This window comes from Amblyomma americanum, chromosome 4 (assembly GCF_052857255.1).
Source record: "Amblyomma americanum isolate KBUSLIRL-KWMA chromosome 4, ASM5285725v1, whole genome shotgun sequence".
Classification (NCBI taxonomy): domain Eukaryota; kingdom Metazoa; phylum Arthropoda; class Arachnida; order Ixodida; family Ixodidae; genus Amblyomma; species Amblyomma americanum.
Genome location: NC_135500.1, coordinates 19,856,373 through 19,881,667, shown reverse-complemented (window position 1 = coordinate 19,881,667; position 25,295 = coordinate 19,856,373). Strand labels below are relative to the sequence as shown.

The 25,295-nt window shown below is 46.6% G+C and overlaps 1 protein-coding gene across 3 annotated transcripts in view; it reads right to left on the bottom strand.

Annotated features, from left to right (window-relative positions):
* Positions 1-25,295, bottom strand: part of LOC144127818 (putative D-lactate dehydrogenase, mitochondrial) — a 278,355-nt gene that overhangs the window by 63,233 nt on the left and 189,827 nt on the right. For all 3 annotated transcript variants that reach the window (XM_077660758.1, XM_077660757.1, XM_077660759.1), the window contains exon 4: positions 643-801. In XM_077660758.1, the coding sequence (XP_077516884.1) occupies positions 643-801 (159 nt within the window). The remainder of the gene's footprint in view (positions 1-642; positions 802-25,295) is intronic.

Genomic DNA, 25,295 nt, shown 5'->3' with positions numbered 1-25,295 from the left:
CACGGTCCCTTTGAGACTCAAGGTGCTCTTGCAGGGTCGAAGGCTGAACGACGTCGTTGCGCAGCACTTTACTGACTTGGTCCCGTATGGGTCACCGCTTCTGGAGGGACAATCGTACTTGGTGCGCGTAAAGCACCGGCGACAACCTAACACATCGCAGACAATTTCCATGTGATGTGGACTACGTAATACGAAGCCCGTATGAATTTCGGGTTGCTTTCAAATCATACGGTCTTCCATGCCATTCGTGCAGCCCCCGTGTGTTCACTTCTGCGCGAGCTGCACCGAACATACGCGAAATTGCGATAATATTCTTATGGAACGTTCCGCAAGGGGTCGGCACCATACAAGATCGAGGCGCTGACAGGGAGCACGACGTCGAGTACAGATGCGGCGCTGGAAAAGGCGGTTTTCCAAATACAGCAGCAGCATCAGTGAAATAGCGTCCAATAATCACTTACCAAGAAAGCTTCGGATCCAGAACTTAATCTAACAAGATAACCAAAGCACCCATCGAAATTAGGACCGCAGTTGTGAACTCCTGTCACCGCATAGCAAAACTGGAATGCATCAACGTAGTAGCTGTGTAGCTTGCGAGACTCGCAGTTCCAGCCACGTGTGCCAACATGTTCGTCCACTCACCTGTGGTGCCGTGGAGAGCCGCAGCGTGGCTTGGGTGATGATGCCCAGAGTGCCTTCCGAGCCGACGAACAGGTTGGTCATGTTGTAGCCCGCCGACGTCTTGCGTGTGCGGCGCCCTTTGCCGGCAGTGTTCACGACGGTTCCGTCTGGGAGCACCACCTGCGGAGACAGAATCGGAGCTCAGGCTGCACTCACAAGAAACCGACCTGGTACGGCTGGCTCGCCGAAGCGTTTTCCTCGTTTACTGGTCCAGAAGATTGGCAACGTAGGGAGAAAGTGCACCATTGGGGCAGAGAAATTACACCGAGTGGCGTCATGCGCTCAAGCAAAAAAACAGATGTGGCGCATGCCTTTTTTCCTGGCTTCCCATGACACTCGCGAACACGGCCTCTGCAAGAATTAAGGCTACACGCCCTCCCCTCCTGGTTCCCACTGTGCTGTCCTTCACCCGCGAGAACCAGGAGAGCCGAGCGTACGAGTTCCACTTGCGCCATTACCCGCGGACAGCGCCGACGTGTCCGTGTCGAGAAACCCTGACTAAAACAGCGAAACCAAGTTGTGATGCCTAACGAAGTCTCGCACGTCAGACTCCATTTGGCGCGATCGTTATCTGCCACGACATGCTGCCGCTCTAATAATGTTGATGTTAAGATTAAATTTATTCCACAGTGTATACCATTAATCGGTGAAGAAAGAAAAAATATACATATTAAGCGCCCTTACTATGTCTCTGAACGCAGGGATCATCATTTAAAGGGGTGCGGTGAAGCGGTGATGCCACTCACAGACTACCTCAATACACTGTGGACAGAAGGCACACTGCCACAGGAATGGAAGCATGCAGAAGTTGTGATGATTCCCAAGCCAGGCAAGAAGTTGGCGATAAACAATTTGCGCCCTATCTCGCTCACGTCGTGCCTAGGAAAGCTTTTTCAGAGAGTCATCACAAGGAGAATACAATAATACCTGGAAGATGAAGATCTGTACCCGCACACTATGTTCGGCTTCAGAACAAACCTATCGACGCAGGACATCCTCTTACAGATCAAAGAGGAAGTCGCAGAAGCCACCCCAAAAACAGGGGAGAACATCATCATGACACTGGACATCAAGTGCGCGTTCGATAACGTCAGCCATGACGCCATCATGGAAGGGCTAACAACCACCAACTGCGGAAGAAGAGTACACGACTACGTAAGGGCCTTCCTGTCAAACCGCACAGCTACGGTTGGACTGGGGGACCTACGCAGCAAGGTCTTCGAAACACCAAACAAAGGCACCCCGCAAGGCTCAGTGATCTCGCCGGTCCTCTTCAACATAGCTATGATTGGGCTAGGCAGACAGCTGTGCCAGATAGAGGGGATACAGCACGCTATGTACGCCGATGATATAGTGCAAAAACAAGATCTCCTGCCGCAGGCAGCCACATGCGTGGAGAACTACGTCAGAGAAAGAGGCCTGGCATGCTCCAACGAAAAGTCGGTAATTCTACGAGTGGGCAAGAGACCTCCAAAGAAATATACAACATAAAAATTGAAGGGGAGGTCCTCCCGGAACGCAACATGATCAGAGTGTTGGGAATGTGGATCCAAAGCAGCGGGAAGTGCAGCCACACCCTAAGCCTTCTCCAACAATCAATGCAACAGGTCAGCAGAATGATCACCAGAGTATCACAGAGAAGATTTGGCATGAAGGAGAGTGACACGATCAAGTTAGTCAAGAGCCTGGTGGTCAGCCGCATAGCATACTCACTCCCCTACCACAAGATAACAGAGCACGAAAAAGAACAAGCAGACACTTTAATCAGGAAGGCTTACAAAACGGCCCTAAATCTACCAAGAAATACGTCAAACGAGAAGCTCCTCAAGTTGGGAGTCCACAATACGTTTGACGAGCTAAAGGAAGCTCAATAGGGGCCCAAATGTATAGGCTCCAGAAGTCAACCACCGGCCGAGCGCTCCTCCGAAGGCTGGGCTACTTAAGTGAAGAAGTGGAAGATAGGGTTGCAGGCATACCTGATAACATTCGCCAAACACTCAGGGTGTGCCCAATCCCTCGCAACATGGACCCTAATCTGCACGCAGGGAGAAGGACTGCGAGAGCAGAGTATGTAGAAAAGCACTTAGCTGAAAAATCAAATGTAGTATACACAGATCCGGCTTTGCATCAATGGAACAGAAACACGAAGGAGCACAGAGTAGTATCGGTGGTGGTGAACCATCTAGGGCACCTAGTAACCAGTATATCACAGAGCGGCTGCAGAGTATCCGAGGGGGAAGAAGCTGCTGTTGCGCTAGCAGTAGCTGAAGGATATCGCAGAAATAAATCGCTCACAATAATCACTGACTCCAAAGAAGCATGCAGGCACTACACAAATGGTAGGATCAACAAGGGAGCGCTACGCATCATCCTCCAGGCGGGACCCCCGAACAAAGAAATTCAGCACAAAATTTTCTGGGTGCCGGGGCATACCGGGGTGACTGGGAATCAGAGGGCCGACGATCTAGCTCGCGAGCTTACCAACCGAGCAGATACATCAAGTGACCCTGAGCCCACCACAACGGTGGAACCATTGTACGCGGAAATCCTAAATCACTACAGAGGACAGAGGATAGCGTGTCCTCCACCACACCAGCTATTAACGCAATATGAGGCAGTCGGTTGGCGTAGACTGCAAACAGGAAGCTTTCATAACTTACACATACTTCACAAAATGTTTCCGAACCAGTACGCGGACACATGCAAGTGGTGTGGAGCCACGACCACTTTATACCATATTACATGGGAGTGTAAAAACAATTATTCATTCCATAAACTAAAAGAGCCCAATGCGGAACAGTGGGAGAGCCTGCTCACCAGCAGCGTGCTGGCGGTCCAAAAAGGTGAAAAACGTGTGTTGTCCGTCTTTCTGTGTCCTCGTTTCTTTGCGCTACGTTTTTCACCTTGAAGTTATGAACCAACAAGCCCAAGCATATACCCGTCCAAAAAGGACTGGTCCAGCATGCGTATGAGGTAGCAAGACTCAGTGGGGCCCTGGAATAAGGGCACCACCCCTGGAAGACCCGGAACTTCAACATGAAGACACCCGGGTCCCGCTGAATCGACCAATTTTCGGCGCCAATAAAGTTTTTTTCTCTCTCTCTCTCCCGTATAAACTTATTTAAGGCGTCATTTTTCCCCAAAACAATTCTAGAGCGGAACCAGTTGCCTCACAATGCTGTCAGCGTTGTATCGAATGATGTATTCTTTTCGATGCTGAGTTGAGTGTTGACTTTGCCTCTGAGTATTCCTTTTCTCGGTGTCCATTGCTTTTCAGTATTTTTTGTATAATGAGTATATCATAACCGTGTGGAACGAGCTCACGTGTCTGTTCGGCTTTATAACTTTCTATCTCCCCCCCCCTCCCTGTGATGCCTGCGGGCGCTGTGGGTACTGAATAAATGAAAATGTAACAGGCTGGGGATAGATGTACCGTACTGCGGGACCACCCTTCTTCGGGCGATGCCACTGCGTGGAGGAGTCATACGCGAAGAAACAGAGGGTGTTTCGACCTAAGAGGGGCTATTAGCCCCTTCTACAGCAATGGCGGTGCACTGATTTCCCTGCATTTTCAATTGTAAAGCTATTGTATGCTTTTCTGCGCTGCTTCCGGACCAAGTTGTGCTTACAAGAACTGTTGATTGCCCTGTGTGCATTGTGTTCTCGCGATCCCATTGAGCCACAATAGGAACAAAATCAAAGAAAGATAAGGACGCGGAAGAATGTGCTGAATGGGACAGTCTCAGTCTGGAATTTAAAAATTCCGGTAAGAAATTCTGGCTGAATTGCAGGATCTAATGAAAATCGTTGAATTCTGTAGTGAATCGTGTGATGAAGTATCCGAAACAAAAGTCGATGTTAAGGAACCAAACAAAGAGGTCAAAGCGTTACGAGAAACCAACCACCCCAGAGCCTCCCGACTGGTAAACAGACAGCGAGCCCGTCAGCCGGACCTTGACCATGTGCTCAACGAGAAGATAGATGCACTAGAACAATATGCCCTGATCAATAATTTTGAAATAAAAGCGGTTCCTAAGGACGGTGACGCAACTGACGTTGTTGTCCAACTGGCACACTCGTCGGCCAAGCAGTCTCGATAGCTTCCGCCTCGCATGCGGCAGGTGTGGGGTTCGATCCCCAATGCCTCCGGGTACCCTCCGGTGACATAATGGGTACAAGCTTCCCCTGGCCTGGTGCTCGGCTTCTTTAATGCGAAATGCTTGGGAAATGGGTATTTGACCCCACCATGAGTAATGGAAAATACGTTGTGCCATGGCGCTCTTTGGCTGCCAGTGCCATTCTCCATAAAAATTAACGATCATCAACATCTCGATAGTTGGCTTTGATGTCTTCCATAGATTTGCAACAACAGAAGAAGCTGGAATGAACCTCTTTGTGCGCTTTTCCAGGCGGGAAAAGCGTAGTTTAGTGTTGGCAAAGGCAAAGAAAACGCGAATCACCACCGCCAACCTCGGCTACAGCTGCGAAAGTGCCGATGCATAAATTATCGTGGAAGGGAGCATGAGCCCACAGTAGGAGAAAGGGATAAAAACACGAATTTGACTAAGCATTGCAGAACATGCGAGTGCGGGTCACGACTTGATGAGATCAAGATTCTCGGCATGGGCACCAATGCTGAGGCGCCCGAATTAATGGAAGCCTTTCTGATAACGACTTCGCATAACTGCGTCAGTGACCAATCTGTGGCCTTGTACAATAGCGAGTCAGCCTTATCGAAATATCTAGTGTAGGGTGTGGTGATGCACGTTTACCACTCATCCCGTGGGAGTACCTGACGCACATGCGGCGAATTTTGTCTTATATTGGTAGGTGTAAAACACTAAATAAACCAGTTGTTAGTTTGCGCTCGTCCTGTCTTCTCTCTTCCTGTCTTCTCCTGTCGTCTTCACTAGGTGTCGACTTTTTTGCGCAAAAATCCTGATTGTGAATGAAGACAGGAAGTCATTCAGACCGTTCAAACTCTCCTAGGTTTGCTGTTCAGCACGTGTTTTGTAAAACCACATTAATGAACGCTTGACAAATGTTTGCTTAACATGTCTGCGTGTTCTTCTACACTTCGCTGCCGTATGCAGTAGGATGGCAAGTTGGGCTTGTTGGGTGTCGCTCAGTTTGAAGGAAAAAACGCATCGCGAATAAGGACACGGGACGAACGACAGCGCCTGTATTGCGTACTTCTCAAACCACCATTTTGCTACAGTTCAATCTTTGTCCTGCGTCCTTGCTCCCATCGTGTTTTTCCTCCTTCTATACTTGTTTGTGCACCAGCGGCGGTAAGAAAGGAATCGTGAAAGGGGAGAAGCTGCCGAAATCACTTTACGAACTTGCTCGTGCATTTTTGCATGTGATTGAACCGCTTATTGATGACACACAGCTTTTCAATTAATTTCTCTCCGCATTCCGACGGATATACCACGCTTTTGCTCTCAACCTTTTAAAATTTATCAGCTTTTAGGGAGTTGGGCACCTGCGAATGATCCCCAGGCTTTGCTTCGAATTTGCTTCTCTACATTCGTTATTATACAAAAGCATGTGGTTTTGCTGGAACACTCCTGAGGACTGATAAATCGCTAGGTGTGCAGCAGTAACGATCCAGGTTGTGAACATCTTTTTTACCTCATCGACTGCAATGTCATCTGAAAATATTTTTTCCTCGCGGTGGCTTTTTCCCGAAAGAGCACCCAGTCAACTATGTGGAGCTTCCAATGGCGTCGGATAATTGATGGTGATGACCATAAGCTGATTACCACAGGTAGGGGATCCCTTCCCCAGGGGTTGTCTAGAACATCCCCTTTAAAATCCGTAAAAACCGAGGGTAATCTAGACGACGACTGCAAAGCTCATTTTAGTGCGAAAGCATTACGTCACGGGGTCAAACCCAAAGCAGAATCTTGTGGCGTCCCTGGTCTCAAGGGTGCAGTAACATCATAGATATTGCCGAGACTGGGTTTCGAACCCATGGCGGCACGAACAGATCAGCTTCGCTGGCCACTGCACGAGAGCACTACGGTTTCGCTGCAGCCGATCGCACCTCGTATTAATCTGCAACGCACTCTCAGGGTCGTGCATTGCACGACGTCCTCTTCATCAACTTCAATCCGCGGTGGGACCAGATAACATCAGCTTAACATCGACCAGAGGTTAACCTGAGTCTAATATCGTCTCTAGACGTGCCGATGACCCAGAAAAGCAAAACCATGAGCCAACCAGGCTGAACGGATGCTTTCGCACGTCTACTCGGTTTAGCTAGGTTAAAACCTGACAGCATTTTTGAAGCGAAAGCTTTATACGTAATGAAAACGCGGAGACTTTTGCATTGGGAGAGTGCATTCAGTAGATGGGGCCTTTATTCGCGGTTAAAGCTTGAGGCGTCGCGGCGGAGTAGTAGCGTCTCCTCCTCAAAACGGCAAAGGCACTGGTTCGATTCCAAGCCTTGGCACAGGCTTTTTTTTTTATTCAGTGAGTGAGCGGGGGGTTTCAGTGGCTCCCATAGATGCCGCCACCGAATACGTTGGTTAGCGGTTAAGCGCAGGCTCTGTTAAGGTGCGTTTATACTCTAACGTAACGCGCGCGCGCACGCGCGCGCTGCACGGCGACCTCACGTTGTCCAAAGCAAGACCCTCTATACTCCAACTGCGCTTGACCGCCGACGCGTTCGGCGGCTTCGAAGCACTCTGACTGCACTGGCGGAGACTTGGAGCACGTCTCTATTTCGCGCCGAGTGTGCCAGCCGCCGCTGGCCCGGCCAGACCGGTTCGGCTCTGCGGCGAGGCGAGCGTTGTGACGTCGTGTGCCTCCTCGGAGCACCGCCACGGCGAAATCGCAAGTTCGCGGACAGTAAAGCTTTCGCTTTAAAAGATATCTGGAACCTGTAGGGACCGTGACTCCGCTCTCCTCCAACTCGTCTCTTTGCGGCTCCATTCCATAGCTTCGGCAGTTGAGCGGAGCTCCCGGCTAATTTAATTCATTTCCAGTACACATCTGAAGGCCCATACAATTAGGCCAGAGAACCCTATCCAGTGGACCCCATACCTCCGGGAACGCGCGGAACCCGTTGAAGCGTAGTGCGTCGGTTTTACTTTCAAGCCGCCAACTTTAAACACGAGCGCCCTTGAGCTCCCATCCGTTTTTGTGGCAAAAAAAATAACCTGGCCCTTGCAACCGTGAGAAACCTCATCGACGCCGCCTGCTGCACCGTGCAACAGCGCCTTGCAATGAATCACAATCCATTGGCTCCACAGCCTCGGCCATCCTCCGATGGGCGCAACGTGCCGGCCTTTTCCTCGCCCCTCGAGACTCCCCGCACCGGGGTTAAGATATTTAATTAGCAACGGCTGCTTACTGAGGAACAAGGAAATGACCCGCCGGCGCCTAACCTAACCGTGCTCGCATCGCACGCTCTGTGGGGCTGAGGTCGCTGAAATGCAGGCCGGAGTTTTTGCAAACACTTCGTTGGAGGGTTCGGGAACGGGATCCATCGTAACGCTGGCAAGACGCCGGTGCAAACATAAACAAAGCGACGGTAGCGACCCTCGATAGATGCCTTCAACGTGCGGCGGCGGTAGCTTGCATTTCGGCTGCTGCTAGACCGCACCGCTAGCCGCCAGAAATCGCGGAGTCTGCGTTTACGTCACGTTTCACGTCACTCCGCTCTGTGATGTCATAATAATAGGCCGTGACGTCATAATAGTGCGCCGAGTTTGAATCGGAGGGCGGGGAAAACTTTTTCAACTCCGAATCCAAATTTCTTTGAAATAAATGGATCTTTCGCTCCCGGACAAGCGGCAACAAAGCCATGAAATGCCAAACTATCAGATTTTTCTAACAACAAAAATTGATAGACTTCTCCTCACTGTCTTTTTAGTGGAGAATACCTAAATAATCTGCACTTCGCTGATGGCATTGCCTTGCTGAGTCACTCACGAGGTGAGCTGCGAATCATGATCAAAAAGTTAGACAATCAGAGCAGCACGGTGGGTCTAAAAAATAACATGGAGAAAAACCAAAGTAATGTTTAACAGTCTAGCAAGACAGCAGCAGTTCACAATAGGTAGCGAGGTCCTGGAAGGGGTAAAGAAATACATCTACTTAGGAAAAGCAGTGACAGCTGACCCGGATCATGCAAGAGAAATAACTAGAAGAATAAAAATTGGGTGGACCACATATGGCATGCTCTCACAAGATGCAAGGCGGAAGAGCGGACAGGCCGATCGAAGAACGAAAACGGACAAGGCGCTTCGTGTTCGTTCTTCAAAGCGCGTTCGGTCTTCGTTCGGCCTGTCTACTCTTGCGCCTTGTAACTTCAAGTCATGCACCAACTCCCCAACACTCTATTCTTCTGAAATGTTCTCTCAGATCATGAATGGCAGTCAACCGGTATCGCTCAAGAGAAATGTACAACAGCTGTTATCTTACCGGCGCTCACCTACGGGACAGAAACTTGGAGGCTAACGAAACGGGTTAAGCCTAAGTTAAGGACAACGCAGCTAGCCATGGAAATAAAAATTATAGACCGGAAATTATAGACATTAAGAAATCGGAAGAGGGCCAAGAGGGTGAGGGAAAAAACACGGGTTAATGGCATCCTAGTCGAAATGAAAAGGAAGAAATGGGCTTGGGCAGGCCCTGTGATGCGAAGGCAGGATAAAAGCTGGTCCTCAAGGGTAACGGAGTAGACTCCAAGAGAAGGCAAGCGTAGCAGCGGGCGGCAGAAGGTTAGGTGGGCGGATGAGATTATGAAGTTTGAGAGGTATGGTGGGCGCAGCTGGCAAAGGATAGGGTTAATTGGAGTGACATGAGAGAGGCTTTTGCCGTGCAGTGGGCATAGTCATTGTGATGATGATTATGATGATGGGCTTCTTCGCTTACGAACTCGATAATAGAGGCAGTTCTCGCTTTTCGAGCCCCCGTTGTTCGTGATGCTCGCGGTGCAGGTCTATCTTTCATATTGCTCACACTGTATTGTATTGTATTGGGTATTATGGCGCATAAGCAACTTAGGCTATCATGCGCCAAACACATGGTAAATTTATTTCAAAAATTGGGTGTCCTCAGCGAAAGTCCTTGTCCGGACAAGGACTCCGAGGAGCCCATCAAATCGAATGCAGACCTCAGCCTTCTTATCAGGACTGAGAAAAGGATGAGGTGCGTCATAAAATGCGAGAAAGCACGGGGTAAAAAATTTTTAGAATTAATAGTTCTGCGATATTTGATATCATATTTTGTTTAAGATGGCCGCGTATTTCATAAAATTAAAATCAGATGAAATTCTTACAAGTGGATTATCTCCTAAAAGTAAATTGGGGTAGAAGGGAATGCGTTCATCGTAAAAAACCGTGAAATATTTTTTTCTTAGCCGTTCAAGTTGTGAGCAAGAGAGTAAAATGTGATTAACTGTCAGCTCATCTCCAAATTTCTCACATAAGGGTTTGTCTTGTTTTGTCAGTAGAAAGTTGTGTTAGGTGTGTGTGTGTCCGATGCGCAGGCGGCATAAAATTATTTCTATAAAACGTTCCTGATGCCTGCATGATCTCCATTCTCCCAGTATAGGTTTTACTAAATGTAGTTTATTTTCTTCACCATTCCAAGTACGCTGCTATTTTTCTGTAAGTTTATTTTTCACTAACTTCATGCAATCTGCATACGGTATATTTACAGTCTGGACTTCCTTATGGCGAGCTTGAGCAGCGCACGTGTCAGCTCTCTCGTTGCCACGAATTCCGAGATGGCTTGGTATCAAACAGAGCTTAATTTCCTGTCCTTGTGTTTCAGCAGTTATTATGTCATGTATTATATTTCCTATTAAAGGTTCCCTTACGTTTCTGGCTTTCAGGGCTGTGATTGCACTCAGCGAGTCCGTGTAGATAATGCTGCTTTGAATGTTCTTTTCGACTATTTTTGATACAGCCACCAAAATGGCATAACATTCAGCTGAGAAAATTGACGCGCACTAAGGTAACCGAACTAACTTTTCCCATTTGTCTTTCACCACAGCACTTCCGACGTAAAGTGATGTTTTAGAACCATCTGTATATACTGCTCACACTGCTGACCGTACTTGTTCTGGCAGGGTTCATACCAAAATCAGTCGTTACTGTGCAAGGCACAGTAATGGCAGCTATCGCTCGATTACTCCATATCTGTGTGGACAATACTTCTTGTCTTCGACTGGTCTATTTACATCGCTCTAGAGCGCTCTGAAAGGCGACCGCACATTCGGCTGGTCGAATCCGGCCGCTGTTGGAATTCAGGTAGCAGCATCCCACCCCTGCTATCAGTTGTTAGGATTCAGGTAGCGTGACTGGGCCGGAGAAGAGACGAGGACGATCGGAGAAAGAAAACTTGGAAAACTTTATACAAGGACTATTTATAGTATCTACAAGTACGGGCAACTGAGAGGGCTTCTCAGTAAAAAGAGATTCTTAGGAGTCGGTAGTCTCTGATACCTCTCAAGAAGGGGGCTCTCTTGGCATCAAATCAGCAGCTCGTTAAATACTCTTCGTATTCCCCAGATCCCTAGCTGGGGAATACAGTTCGAAGAATGATGTCCAATCACACTATGCCACTGGTGGTACCACCCACGGCAGGGCGGTCCTGATACTTCTTCGCAGCTCGGTCGAGGGAAAGGGAACAGTACCCGGTCACGTTGTCCCCGCGGCTTCCAGGTGGCCGCGCACGTGCGTCCGGAGGGCAGCTGCATGACACAGGAATGCTGGCTGTCTCCCCGCAGGTGTCGAAAGATCCTGCACTGGCGACCGGAACGAATACGCTTATATGTTGTCGAAAGATCCTGCACTGGTGACCGGAACGAATACGCTTATGGTCGTCGCTGGCATTCCTGTTAACACTATCGTTGCTATGGGGTACGCTATCGTCGCTGCTTCCGGCATTCCTGTTCGAACACGTGAGGACGCTATTGTTGTCGTTCCCTCTGGCAGTCCTGCAGTCATGTCTCTTCTCCGAATTCCACAGCAGGAAGGAAGCGCGATCACAACACCGCTCTGACTACATTCGGCTGGTTCTTTCTGAGTGCTTGCCTCCAGCTCAGAGCGCTCTGACGCGCTCTGAGAAAAAAGTTGGAGCGGCTCCGAGATGTGTTCACGTGACAGAGCCACTTCCGCTATTTCGCGACAGCGGCGCGAGGTCTAACCCAACGTTGGTCTAACCTAACCGCGACATCCCCTACGCGTACGCAAGAGCAAGTGTTGGCTTTTGACGTAGTCAAAGTTGTAGCGTCCTTGGTGAGTTGTGTTTTGCGTGGGCCGTGCTATGTGAAACAAAAAATGTCCAAGAAGCGCCGGATAAGTACGCTAGGAATGCGGTCTGTGTTGCTGTCACATCTAGCACATGACAACAGCGATTTCAGCAGCAGCTCAGACGAGGACGACAGTGCTGTCTTCAACACAATGTGTAAAGAAATCTTCAGCTTGCCACAGTGTGTGCCGAAGGTTGCTGAATACGTCTGCACAGTGGTGCAACACTACTCCAGAGAAGCGGTGTTTATGCGCGAATATGTTCCGATGAGTAATGATGCTTTACAGTTCCACAGGAATATCCGCCTGAGAGGCCAGGCATGCTATGACCTCGTTGCGAAGTTCGAGGAGTCGGGATGCTTCCCGTCGGACAGACACCACGGCGGCTCTCGGGCTAAGACGCTGGAGGAAAACATTCTTTCATTTTTCTGGTGAGCTTAGTTTTAAGCACCAAGAAATTGAGAAACGTTAGGTGGAGATGCGAATAATGCGCGTGATAGATGAAAACTTTTTTGGAGCTGTGTGGCTGTTTGTGGATACAAAAGAAGATATGCAACCTCACTAATGTTTTCATGTCGTACTCATGTCTGCTATAGTTTCTTCGAGTTGATTACGTATTTCATTATAATATAGCATTAATAAAGAGTTTATTTCTATCAGAGAGGGGGCTGTGAGTAAAAACTGCCCTAAGGAACGGCAGCTTGACCAAAGCTCACAACTCCCTCAGCATGTTTCCACTTTTTTGTTCTACAGCACGCGTTCTAAAATTGAGTCTTGGTTACTTCTATAAAATCATTTTATTGTATGCGCTGGAAAAGAGTGCTGAGCAAAACGAAATCGATGATATCTCTTATTAGATCCCAGCATGTTTTTATTTGCACAAAAGAACATGCTATGAACAATTTTTTAAAGTGGATGAAAGTAGCAAGGCTTGCTCAGAATAGCTGTATTAAATTATCATGATTTCTAATCATCTTGTAACTGCAAGGTGCTTCATAGTGACTGCCGGTTTGGTAAATTACAATTATTGTGTTTATTTAACAGGTATGCTGCCAACAAGGCGTCGATGCGAGAGTGTTCTGTCCTGTTCAACATGGCAGATTAAACCCAGTTAGTGGTCATAAATATGGTCCAGGATTTCCTGTGCCAGATAGCTGCGAATGTGATTCACTTTTCATCAGACAAGCACACGCTGACCAAAGATTTCCGGAAAGTCAGTGTTTAAATCCCTCTTAGCCTCCTGTTAAACTTTGAATAGCTGATTTCACCAATGCCATGTCCATGATCCTTGGGCTTAGTGCAGTGTAAACAATGCATAAGTTTAAATGTTGCAAAATTTCATGCATTAATTTTTCTAGCTATTGTCTTAAGCATGCAGAAGAATGCTCCTTTCTTACATGTAAAACTGAGGCAAATAGAAAATGCTAATAAGCAAAACGTAGTGACCGGTTGGTCTTGCCTAAGCTTGCACACTGCAGTCATTTAACTAAATTCCCCCATTTGCTGCAAAGTTATACCACCATGCTTGTGCAGTTTGATTGATCAACCATGGAGAAGGTCCAGGCTTTCTCTGTGTAACTGTGGCTGTCTCATGTTTTCCAGCTTGCAGGCTTTCCAAATGGCATTGGATGTATTGATGGAACCTACATACCAATACGGTGCCCTAGCAACAAGATCAGGACTACTTACATAAATAGACATGATCAAGTGTCAATAATATTGCAAGGTATATGCGATGCAAGAGGAATATTTATGGATGTGTTCACAGGGCCACCAAGCAAAGTGCATGATGCACGAGTGTTTAGGTTGCCTCCAGTGCACGAAGACTTGCCTACACTGTGCGAAGTCAACAAGTTCCACATTTTAGGCGATGCCGCTTATCCCATTAGAGAGCACTTGCATGTTAACACCATTCAAGCCCTACGGGCCAATGACCGCAGCCAAAATTAATTACAACCAGTGTGATTCAACTACAAGGATAATCATTGAAAATGCCTTTGTAATGCTGAAGCAACGTTTTCGGCAGCTTTGTCACGTCTAGTTTACAACTGTAGACAAAATAATAAGGTTTGTCGTAGCATGCTGTGTGCTGCATAACATATACTTGGATGGAGGTGACTTTAACGTCAATGATTTGCTGACAGATGATGAAATAAAAAAAAGAATTGATGCTGCCGTTCACAACAGGCTCAGCCTAGCACAGTTAAAGTCAAGTCGACAGCCTGTGTCCGAAAGCGAAGGCGCTCTTAGCCGAATGGGCAAATAGAAATTCCTTGGCCGATTTAGCTGTAACCTGCATTCACAAAATTTTTGTTGTAGAAACATTTATTGCACATCGAACTTTTTTTTATCAAATTTGCTTCATTATGAACTCGCCACTCACGCAACCTGTACATATTATTGCGTAATTAGTTTTTATGTATACTACGTCTCCTCCTTATCCTCTCTTCCGGTCCCCTCACCTCTTTCCTTTCATTTCTCCAAGCGCCCTGCTATCCTTTATTTCCACTGCCCCAGATCGGGTGCGTTAATATTGACGGCAGATGCCGGAGCTAGCAAAAATCTTTCCTTCCTTTTTATTACAATTTTAATAAGCCATTTACTACTACTACTTGTCAAAGCGTTTTACAGATGGCATGCTTTGCTTGTAGGAAAAATGAGATCAGAGCAAACTTTTATTGCATGTTAGAAAAAGTGTAGTGTAAATTAGAATCAGTAATTTCGACAGGAAGTGTACCTCCTGTCAAAAGTTTTCGGCCCAAGGTGGTTTGCTTGCAAGGCCTTCTGTATGCCTCGTTATGCATCCTCAGTGACCGTAACCTCTCTAAAGAGGTATGGCTTCAGGTCCTCAGTCCTCCCAAGCTTTCGACTGCTAGATGCACTAGGGAGCCCAACTAAATAACTTAAAAGCAACCCCTTGGGCTATATTCTTTTGACGGGGGCTGTACATCTCAAACCAAGTTCTGGATGCTACTCCTTTTCTGCTAGAGTTTGCAACAGTGCCATATGTTCGGAATGAGTTTTTAGCAGATTCCGATGCCTTTGCTCCTTCCTTTGTTCTCTATCTTCCTTTCTTTTCTCTTTCTCGCTGTGCAGTTTGTTAATTTGGTCGAAGAACAACTGCATGGGTTGCAATCTAGAGTTGCTTGGGCGCAACCTCCTGGCGGCTCTTTTTCTTGCGCTCTTCGTCCCGCGAATCTGTAGCGGCTTCGAACGAACCGCCTCCCCCAGATGATATCAAGGGCAGGGTATCATTACTGAACACTGAGTTTTCCTGGATGTCTTCGCTGGTTGATAACTCGCTTTACTAGTCAATGCTTTCTTATACCTGACAGTGTCCACAGCACGCAAGACTACCGGCTCCAAGCATGCATCTATAGCCTTTATGGCAACGAACTCTTGCTCATAATAAAACTTAAAAGGAGGACGCCGACCAAAAGTAAGAACCAAAAAACAACAAAATGACGTTTCGGCTCCCGTACGGGAGCATTGTTCACAATGAGGCTCATTGTGCACAGGGCTCCCGTACGGGAGCCGAAACGTCATTTTGTAGTTTTTTGGTTTTTACTTTTGGTCGGCGTCCTCCTTTTAAGTTTTATTATGATTGTCCACGACCAGACGAGTTTTCATCCAAATCTCTACTTCAACTCTTGCTCATATTACACGCGGCAGCGGAAATTTCCTGATGTATTATTGTGTTTCTCTTCATTCCTCTTCCGCTGAGAGTCTTGAAGCGTGTTTCGCACTGCACAGCAGTGCGGTGAATGCCAAGAATGCCGAACTTGTCGCAGGCAATTTGCTCAAACATAGCTCGCTTGCTACGAAATTTCTTGAGTGGGCAAAGCTTGCATAATAGTCGAGAAGGAGCTTTGTTTGCTGTTCTTCCAATGAAGCTGCGTTGGAAAAGAAATAGGTGCAGTTGACACGGGTATTATGAACATGGACTTAATACGTTTATTACGCATTTCTGCTGACCACGTGAAAAGGTATCTGCCGCGCCAGTTGTGTTATTGGTGAAGGCTTATTCCAATGGCCGACCTAAGACCATTATTCATTTCCTGGCAGGCAGATTCACCGAAGTTTGTCTGGAGATGGTAAGGTAAGGAATAAACATGCACAAGCGTCCTCCGTGAGCTGCTACAAAATGTGCAGTGTATACAGACGGAGCGCGAGGGAAGGAAAAAACGCAAGTTTGAAAACATTCACACCACAGCAAATTTCATTGTTCATTTTTTTTTACACTAGCATTCGCAAGCCAACGCGCAGGATATTAGGACCAAACCACAATGCTGCTTTCGGCATCGTACGTCGCTGGAAACTTCCACAGCCCTCAAAACTACGCCGCTGCGAAAAGGCGCGAAAGCGCGTTGTTCGTGCGGACAACAAATAAGGACTGACTTACCGTTCACCATTGTATTCAACACGACTTCGGCCGGTGAGATATATCCAGAGTGGTCCCACGGGGCGCTCACTTTTGCCGGAGACGGAGAGCCGAGGTAGAGATAGATACAGGTGAAGCGGAAGCGGCGACCACGTGCGGCTACTGTTGACACCAGCGTTGCCACGTCGGGGTTCCGGAAGTTACGTCCTCCTACTTCCTGCGCTTCCGCTCTAAGAATTTGCTGACCATTCGGCTTGACCAGTCTCGCTCTGCGCTCAGAGCAAGAGCGGCTTCCACTCTGCCAAATCCTAACCGGATCGCGGGAGCGACCAGTCGAAGAGAGCATTAGTTATTGAGGAGCTTTAGGCGGAGTGGGTGAGGGAACAAGCTCGGGTTAATGACATCCTAGACGAAATCAAGAGGAAGAAATGGGCTTTGGCAGGGCATGTAATGCGAAGGCTTGATCATAGAAGGCCGCCATTGGAATCAGAACCTGGCAACGTTTAACGCTAGAACTTTAGCTAGTGAGGCTAGCCTAGCAGTGCTGTTTGAGGAACTAGCGGGAATTAAATGGGATGTGATAGGGCTTAGCGAAGTTAGGAGGACAGGTGAGGCGTGTACAGTACTAAAGGACGGACACGTACTGTGCTATCACGGCTTAGAGGATAGACGAGAACTAGGTGTGGGATTCCTCATTAATAAGGATATAGCTGGCAACGTAGAGGAGTTCTACAGTATTAACGAGAGGGTAGCAGCTATAGTAATTAGGCTGAATAGGAGGTACAAGCTGAAAGTTGTGCAGGCCTACGCACCCAAATCCAGCCATGATGTCCAGACCTTTGAAAGTTTCTATGAGGACGTAGAATCAGCAATGAATAAAGTAAAATCGCAGTACACTGTACTCATGGGCGACTTCAATGCGAATGTGGGCAAGAAGCAGGCTGACGATCACGCGGTAGGTGACTATGGGATAGGCTCTAGAAATAGCAGGGGAGAGTTATTAGTCGAATTCGTGGATAGAAATAATTTACGGATCATGAATACCTTCTTCCGCCAACGAGAAAACAGGAAGTTGACCTGGAAGAACCCCAATGGTGAGATTAAAAATGAAATCGACTTCATACTATGCGCTAAACCTGGCATCATTCAGGATGTGGCCGTCCTCGGAAAGGTGCGTTGTAGCGACCACAGAATGGTAAGGTCTAGAATTAGCTTAGACTTTAAGAGGGAACGGAAGAAGCTAGTGAAGAAGAAGACTATTAATGAGTTAGCCGTAAGAGGGAAAGCACAGGAGTTTAGGATAGCGCTGCAAAACAGATATTCGGCTTTAACTGAGGAAGCTGATCTTGTCAATGCACTATAATCTGACATCAATAATTACGGAGTGCGCAGTAGAAGTAGGCGGTAGGACAGTTTGAAAGGATACCGGCAAGCTATCTCAGGTGACGAAAGATCTGATTAAGAAGCGCCAAAACATGAGGGCATCTAACCCTACCGATAGAATAGAACTAACGGTGCTATCAAAGTTAATAAATAAGCGGAAGGTAGCCGACATAAGGATGTTTAATATGGAGAGAATCGAGCATGCTATAAAGAACAGAGGTAGCCTAAAAACAGTGAAGAGGAAACTAGGCATAGGCAAAAACCAGATGTATGCATTAAGAGACAAGCAGGGCAGTGTCATTAGCAATATGGATAAGATAGTTAACGTAGCCGAAGAGTTCTACACAGACCTGTACAGTAGCCAATGTAATCAGAGCGTTAATGAGAAAGACAGCAGTGCACAGCAATGCGTCATCCCGCCAGTAACGAAAGATGAAGTAAAGAAACCCTTAGAAGCAATGAAAAGGGGAAAAGCAGCTGCGGAGGATCAGGTAACAACAGATCTGTGGAAGGATGGAGGGGACATCGTGCTAGAAAAACTAGCCACCCTGTATACGCAATGCCTTATGACCTCGACTATACCAGAAGCTTGGAAGAATGCAAACATTATCTTAATTCATAAGAAGGGAGACGCCAAGGACTTGAACCATTGCAGACCGATCAGCTTATTGTTCGTTGCCTACAAGGTATTTACTACGGTAATTCCTAATGGAGTCGGGGTAATCTTAGACTTTAATCTACCAAATGATCAGGCAGGCTTTCGTAAAGGATATTCAACAATAGATCATATTTGCACTATCAATAAAGCAATAGAGAAATGCGCCGAGCATAACCATTCCCTGTATATAGCCTTTAGTAATTACGAGAAAGCATTTAACTCAGTGGAAACCTCGGCAGTTGTGCAGGCATTGCGGAATCAGGGTGTAGAAGAGCCTTATGTCAAAATACTGGAAGATATATATAGCAACTGCACAGCTACTATAGTCCTCCATAAAGTCAGCGATAAAATTCCAATAAGGAAGGGCGTCAGGCAAGGAGACACGATCTCGCCAAATGCTATTCACCGCCTATTTACATGAGGTATTCCGAGCCATGAATTGGGAACAGTTGGGAATAAGAGTAAATGGAGAATACCTAAATAATCTGCGATTCGCTGATGACATTGCCTTGCTGAGTAACTCAGGAGGTTAACTGCAAATCATGATAAATGAGTTAGACAGGCAGAGCAGAAAACTGGGTCTAAAGATTAACATGAATAAAACGGAGAGTTGAGCGAGTTGGTACATACTGCTGGGAATAACAGCGCGTAGACGAGGGACAAAGAAAGAAGAAGACGACAGGACCGGCGCTGACTAACAACTGAAAGTTTATTAGAAAAAACACGCAAAATATACTCATTTGGCAACCACGGGCGCGTGCGCAACACCAAAAGCCACAGTGATAAATCAATCACTTAAATCAAGATACATTAGTTCACAGTCATGAACTGTTACAGAGGGGGTGCTCACAAGGCGGATTTAGAGTGGTGGCGAAGGCTGGGCCGAAAAGTGGTTTAGCGCGACTGCAGCACAACCAGAGGATGGGGGGCAAAACACTCATATAAAGAAATGATAAAGCTACAAAATTGGAATGTAATCTGCCAATAGAAAAGAAAAAATATATTAGCACCTTGTTTTATGAAAGAGGTAAGTCATTTTATTAAAACCTGGCAAATTTTGTATTTTTTCAACTCTTGACCTGCCCCCTATTCATGAGTGTGCGGTGCATTACAGCGCGTCTTTGCAGGCCTTGTTTCGATACCCGGCTAACCCGGCCACAGTGGCGATTTCTTATCGCCAGCTGTCTGCGATGGCGTGCCTGGTAAAGCGTATAAATTTAGCTCGCCGGTCTCAAAATACTCCTTTTGCGAAGTTTTCGTCGTCCTTGCACGTCGCTTCTTTGTCACCGTTCGGTAAGATTTGCACCCCGCTGCACCGCTGCGGCAGTTTTCTCGGTTTTGTCGTTTCCTTCGGCGTGCGGCCAGTGCGAAGTCTTTTTCCGTCTTTGCACGCTTCGCGCTCTTCTTTTGAAGCGCTTAGCGCTTCATTTCAAGATGAGCTTGCGGCATGTGAAGAAACGATGCTCCGTGGTACACCAAGGCGGTACACTGCGACAGCGTGGATAGTACCATTGGTGTCACGCTACACCGATTCCCGCTGGACTTTCACAGGTGTGTCGTCTGCTCTAGGTATGCGCGATAGCTTCGATATGGCTTCGCCGGGCTGTTCGCTCGTGTTTCATAGCTGTAACCCGTTCGTGCGTACTTGGCTTCATGTCTTTTTCAATGTATGGTATTTGCTCCTACGTTGAGCACGTTTGAGGGTGCTAAAGCTGGCTTTAACATTGCCTTGCAGATGTAAACGCACCTGCTATATTCTTTCAGCTGAAGAAATTAAATGTGAAGAATAATCCCAGTGTTCTCTATGGTCTGTGTTGATGCGCCTACTTATGTCATGTTATGTTTGCTTCAATTGAAGCTGTCGTAGCATTGTTTTCTATACTTTTCAATTTCCTAACTGACAACGTTCGTGGCACTTCAGGGCTTTTTCCTTCTGCACTGTGACTATTGAGATGATTAGCCAACTTACACAATACTGCTTGTGCTGCCTGTGACATCTATTTTTTGTTTGTGTGCCAAGGGTGTGCTTTGTGACTGTATTTGTTTGGTTGCTGCAATAAACAATGAATATGAAACTACGAAAACCATACTTGCCGTACACTCTATTGCGAACTGTGCACTTGAGCCAGAGCTTTGTGCATCATACCTTGCATCATACCTTGCTGTACTCAAAAGCTCTCAAAAGTAGTAGCACCAGTATTTGCACTACGAATCATGCATGCTTCGCCAGTGTCTGGAAGTGTTGCTGCTTTTCTATGCTGCCCCTCCTTTACCAGTCACTTTCATTGCGTTCCCAATTGCACATTAACAAGGCCATAACTAGCAGGAATTCGAGCACATTTGACTGGCAAAGGTTGGGGCGCGCTGAAAGGCAGCAACCTTCGAGAGGTACGGGCTCGAAAACGCGGATTCTACAGAAAGACCGCTTTATAATTCGCGCCAAAAGCATACGTATGCGTGACGTCATTCTACGTCACGTTTGCGTAGTTTGCCCCCCAAAATCCAGGGGGCGCTGGAGTGCCCACGAGCCGCCATTTTTTGGACCAATGGGCGTCTATGGAGCCTTCGCTACCAGGGTACATCTACCTTGGTGCTCACGCATGAGTCAATGTTTTTATGAATATGAAACGCTTCACTGATTTCTCTTGTTAGTTTATCTTTGTGTTTGTACAGGATTCTAGTTTTATTAAAGATGGGTGTACATGATTTTTCAGAAGAATCAGGCTGGTTATTCCGGGGACAGTTCCTATAATGTAAAGCCAGATTTGAGGACGGAGCCCCTTTCAGAGAAGTGTTGTGGTCTTGTAGGCGGGTATTTAAGCACCTTCCTGTTTGACCTATGTAGGTCTTCCCGCACGTGAACGGCACTTCATACACAACCCCTTCAGCACAAGGGACAAACCTCAGGCCATGCTTTATCTGCCACCCTCATTTTTGTTTTTCTTCGTTTCTTTTCCTCTTCCCTGGCCTTTCTATCTACAATGGCACACAATTTGCCGAGCTTGTTAGGTGCAGAAAATAAAACATCAACTCCATACCTGCTGCCCACTTGCTTCAAACGGTGTGAAGTTTGATGAATGTACGGAAGAACAGCAATTTTCTTTTTATCTTTTTGTGAATGATCCTGAGATTCTCCCCTTTTGACCTTTTCAATTATCTTACTACAAGCAAGTACTAAGACATCATCTGGAAAGCCCGCAATTTTTAGCCTCTGAACCTGCTGATTAAAACTTGTGCTGATACCATGCAAGCATGACTTGGCAATGGCAGCACCTAGGCAAGAAACTGCAATGCCACATTTAACCACCTTCGAATGCGCCGAACGAAAACTGAGCAAAGGCTTTTCTGATCTCTGTAGGAAGGACCAGCACACGTGATCTGGCTTCGTTGCCAATCTTATATCTAAAAATTGTAACTCATTCCCTTGAGGTTTTTCACAGGTGAAAGTTAGGCCGTGTCCGCTTTCGCCAAAAATATTTAACACCTTATCGACCTGCCTATTGAAGTCGTCGTGTTCCACAAAAACAAGATAATCATCCACATATCTGAAGATGCGTTTTGTATTGGCACCCATACAGTTTCTTGCAGTTTCTTGCCTAGGTGCTGCCATTGCCAAGTCATGCGTGCATGGTATCAACACAAGTTTTAATCAGAAGGTTCAGAGGCTAAGAATTGCGGGCTTTCCAGACGATGTCTTAGTACTTGCTTGTAGTAAGATAATTAAAAAGGTCAAAAGGAGAGAATCTCAGGATCATTCACAAAAAGATAAAAAGAAAATTGCTGTTCTTCCGTACATTCATCAAACTTCACACCGTTTGAAGCAAGTGGGCAGCAGGTATGGAGTTGATGTTTTATTTTCTGCACCTAACAAGCTCGGCAAATTGTGTGCCATTGTAGGTAGAAAGGCCAGGGAAGAGGAAAAGAAACGAAGAAAAACAAAAAGAGGGTGGCAGATAAAGCATGGCCTGAGGTTTGTCCCTTGTGCTGAAGGGGTTGTGTATGAAGTGCCGTTCACGTGCGGGAAGACCTACATAGGTCAAACAGGAAGGTGCTTAAATACCCGCCTACGAGACCACAACACTTCTCTGAAAGGGGCTCCGTCCTCAAATCTGGCTTTACATTATAGGAACTGTCCCCGGAATAACCAGCCTGATTCTTCTGAAAAATCATGCACACCCATCTTTAATAAAACTAGAATCCTGTACGAACACAAAGATAAACTAACAAGAGAAATCAGTGAAGCGTTTCATATTCATAAAAACATTGACTCATGCGTGAGCACCCCCTCTGTAACAGTTCATGACTGTGAACTATGTATCTGGATTTAAGTGATTGATTTATCACTGTGGCTTTTGGTGTTGCGCACGCGCCCGTGGTTGTCAAATGAGTATATTTTGCGTGTTTTTTCTAATAAACTTTCAGTTGTTAGTCAGCGCCGGTCCTGTCGTCTTCTTCTTTCTTTGTCCCTCGTCTACGCGCTGTTATTCCCAGCAGTATGTACCAACTCGCTCAACTCTCCGTTTTATTGAAGTTTATTTCTTGCACATTGAGCCCTGTTACATGTGTTAATTCCGCTCCACTTGACAACCCGGCCGCTTTGGCTTCACTAATCGCTCTGTGTGCTTTCAAGGCACGGCTAGCCTCATGGCATGCAAAACGTGCGCTGTGCCCAGTTGAGATTCAGGTGTTGTGCGGCGGGATGCTTCCTTCAAAAGGCCACAGCCGCAGGATGTGCCGGATAATATCTTCAGAGTGGTGGCGAGAGCATCGCTTTTACAAGGACTGCCTTTGGGTAGCATGCGGCCAGGATGTGCTTCGCGCCCGACGTTTCCGTGAGTGGTGTGAAGTGGCAAACAGGCACACGGATTTCCTTTGGTACTCGTCCCGCCCTTGGTTGCCTAGGAAGAAGCCCACAAATCCTGAAGGGAAGCTACTGGTGTTGGGTGAGCAGCGAGTGCCAGAGAGGTTCCAGGGAGTGCTGAAGTTCGGGCCGAAGTTTTGCATCCAGCCGACGCTTGACAAAGAGGAAAAATTGGCTCTTGGAAGGTCCATCTCGCGTCATGTCCGTCAAGAGGAGCGGCCTAGGTGCGTCATTGAATGTGTTGATGCCTTGAAAAGAACTCAGGATGGGCGGGGAAAAAGTTGTAACTTCGCGCCCTTGGTTAATTTCCTGCTATCTGAAAAGTTGAGGCTGACCGTCTCTGATAAAGAAGGGCATTTTGTCATTCTCCCGGAGAAACTGTTTACTGAAAAAGCCCGAGTAGCCATCGCAAAGAACTTTAAACCATTGCCTGCCAATGTTAAACAGCAAAAGCGAGAAGCCTTGAGGTTACTGGGCGAAATGAATCTACAATGGCTCCACTCGTCTGTTAAGAATGCTAAAGAAGACTGTCTGGACATATTTTTTTCAGCAAAAACGCATAAGCCCGATGTTACTTTCCGCTGTATTGTTACAGAGCGTGCAACATGGCAATATGAGGTTTCAAGTTTCTTACAGAAAAACCTTGGTTCACTAACAATTTATGATCCGTTTCTTGTGTCTAATTCCCTGGCTGTTATCGACTATTTGAAGTGTCATAATCCGGGTTCGTGCAGTATGTTCAGCATAGATGTTCAGGACTTATTTTATTCACTTCCGCCCAATAGTCTGCTACGATATGTTCGCAAGTGTATAGAAGATGAGAATGATGAAAGCGATTTCATTTCAATATGCGGGATCTCTGTGGGGGCCTTTTTGGAGCTTTTATCGTTTTATCTTAAGTCCACCTTTGTTGAATGGGAGGGGGGGTTGTACAATCAAAAACAGGGGGTGTGCATTGGTTCAAAAGTGGCTCCTGTACTAAGTAACATCTTTCTCAGTTATGTAGATAAAGCTGTTAGGAGTAATTTGGGTGCCAATACAAAACGCATCTTCAGATATGTGGATGATTATCTTGTTTTTGTGGAACACGACGACTTCAATAGGCAGGTCGATAAGGTGTTAAAGATTTTTGGCGAAAGCGGACACGGCCTAACTTTCACCTGTGAAAAACCTCAAGGGAATGAGTTACAATTTTTAGATATAAGATTGGCAACGAAGCCAGATCACGTGTGCTGGTCCTTCCTACAGAGATCAGAAAAGCCTTTGCTCAGTTTTCGTTCGGCGCATTCGAAGGTGGTTAAATGTGGCATTGCAGTTTCTTGCCTAGGTGCTGCCATTGCCAAGTCATGCGTGCATGGTATCAGCACAAGTTTTAATCAGCAGGTTCAGAGGCTAAGAATTGCGGGCTTTCCAGATGATGTCTTAGTACTTGCTTGTAGTAAGATAATTAAAAAGGTCAAAAGGGGAGAATCTCAGGATCATTCACAAAAAGATAAAAAGAAAGTTGCTGTTCTTCCGTACATTCATCAAACTTCACACCGTTTGAAGCAAGTGGGCAGCAGGTATGGAGTTGATGTTTTATTTTCTGCACCTAACAAGCTTGGCAAATTGTGTGCCATTGTAGATAGAAAGGCCAGGGAAGAGGAAAAGAAACGAAGAAAAACAAAAAGAGGGTGCCAGATAAAGCATGGCCTGAGGTTTGTCCCTTGTGCTGAAGGGGTTGTGTATGAAGTGCCGTTCACGTGCGGGAAGACCTACATAGGTCAAACAGGAAGGTGCTTAAATACCCGCCTACGAGACCACAACACTTCTCTGAAAGGGGCTCCGTCCTCAAATCTGGCTTTACATTATAGGAACTGTCCCCGGAATAACCAGCCTGATTCTTCTGAAAAATCATGTACACCCATCTTTAATAAAACTAGAATCCTGTACAAACACAAAGATAAACTAACAAGAGAAATCAGTGAAGCGTTTCATATTCATAAAAACATTGACTCATGCGTGAGCACCCCCTCTGTAACAGTTCATGACTGTGAACTAATGTATCTGGATTTAAGTGAT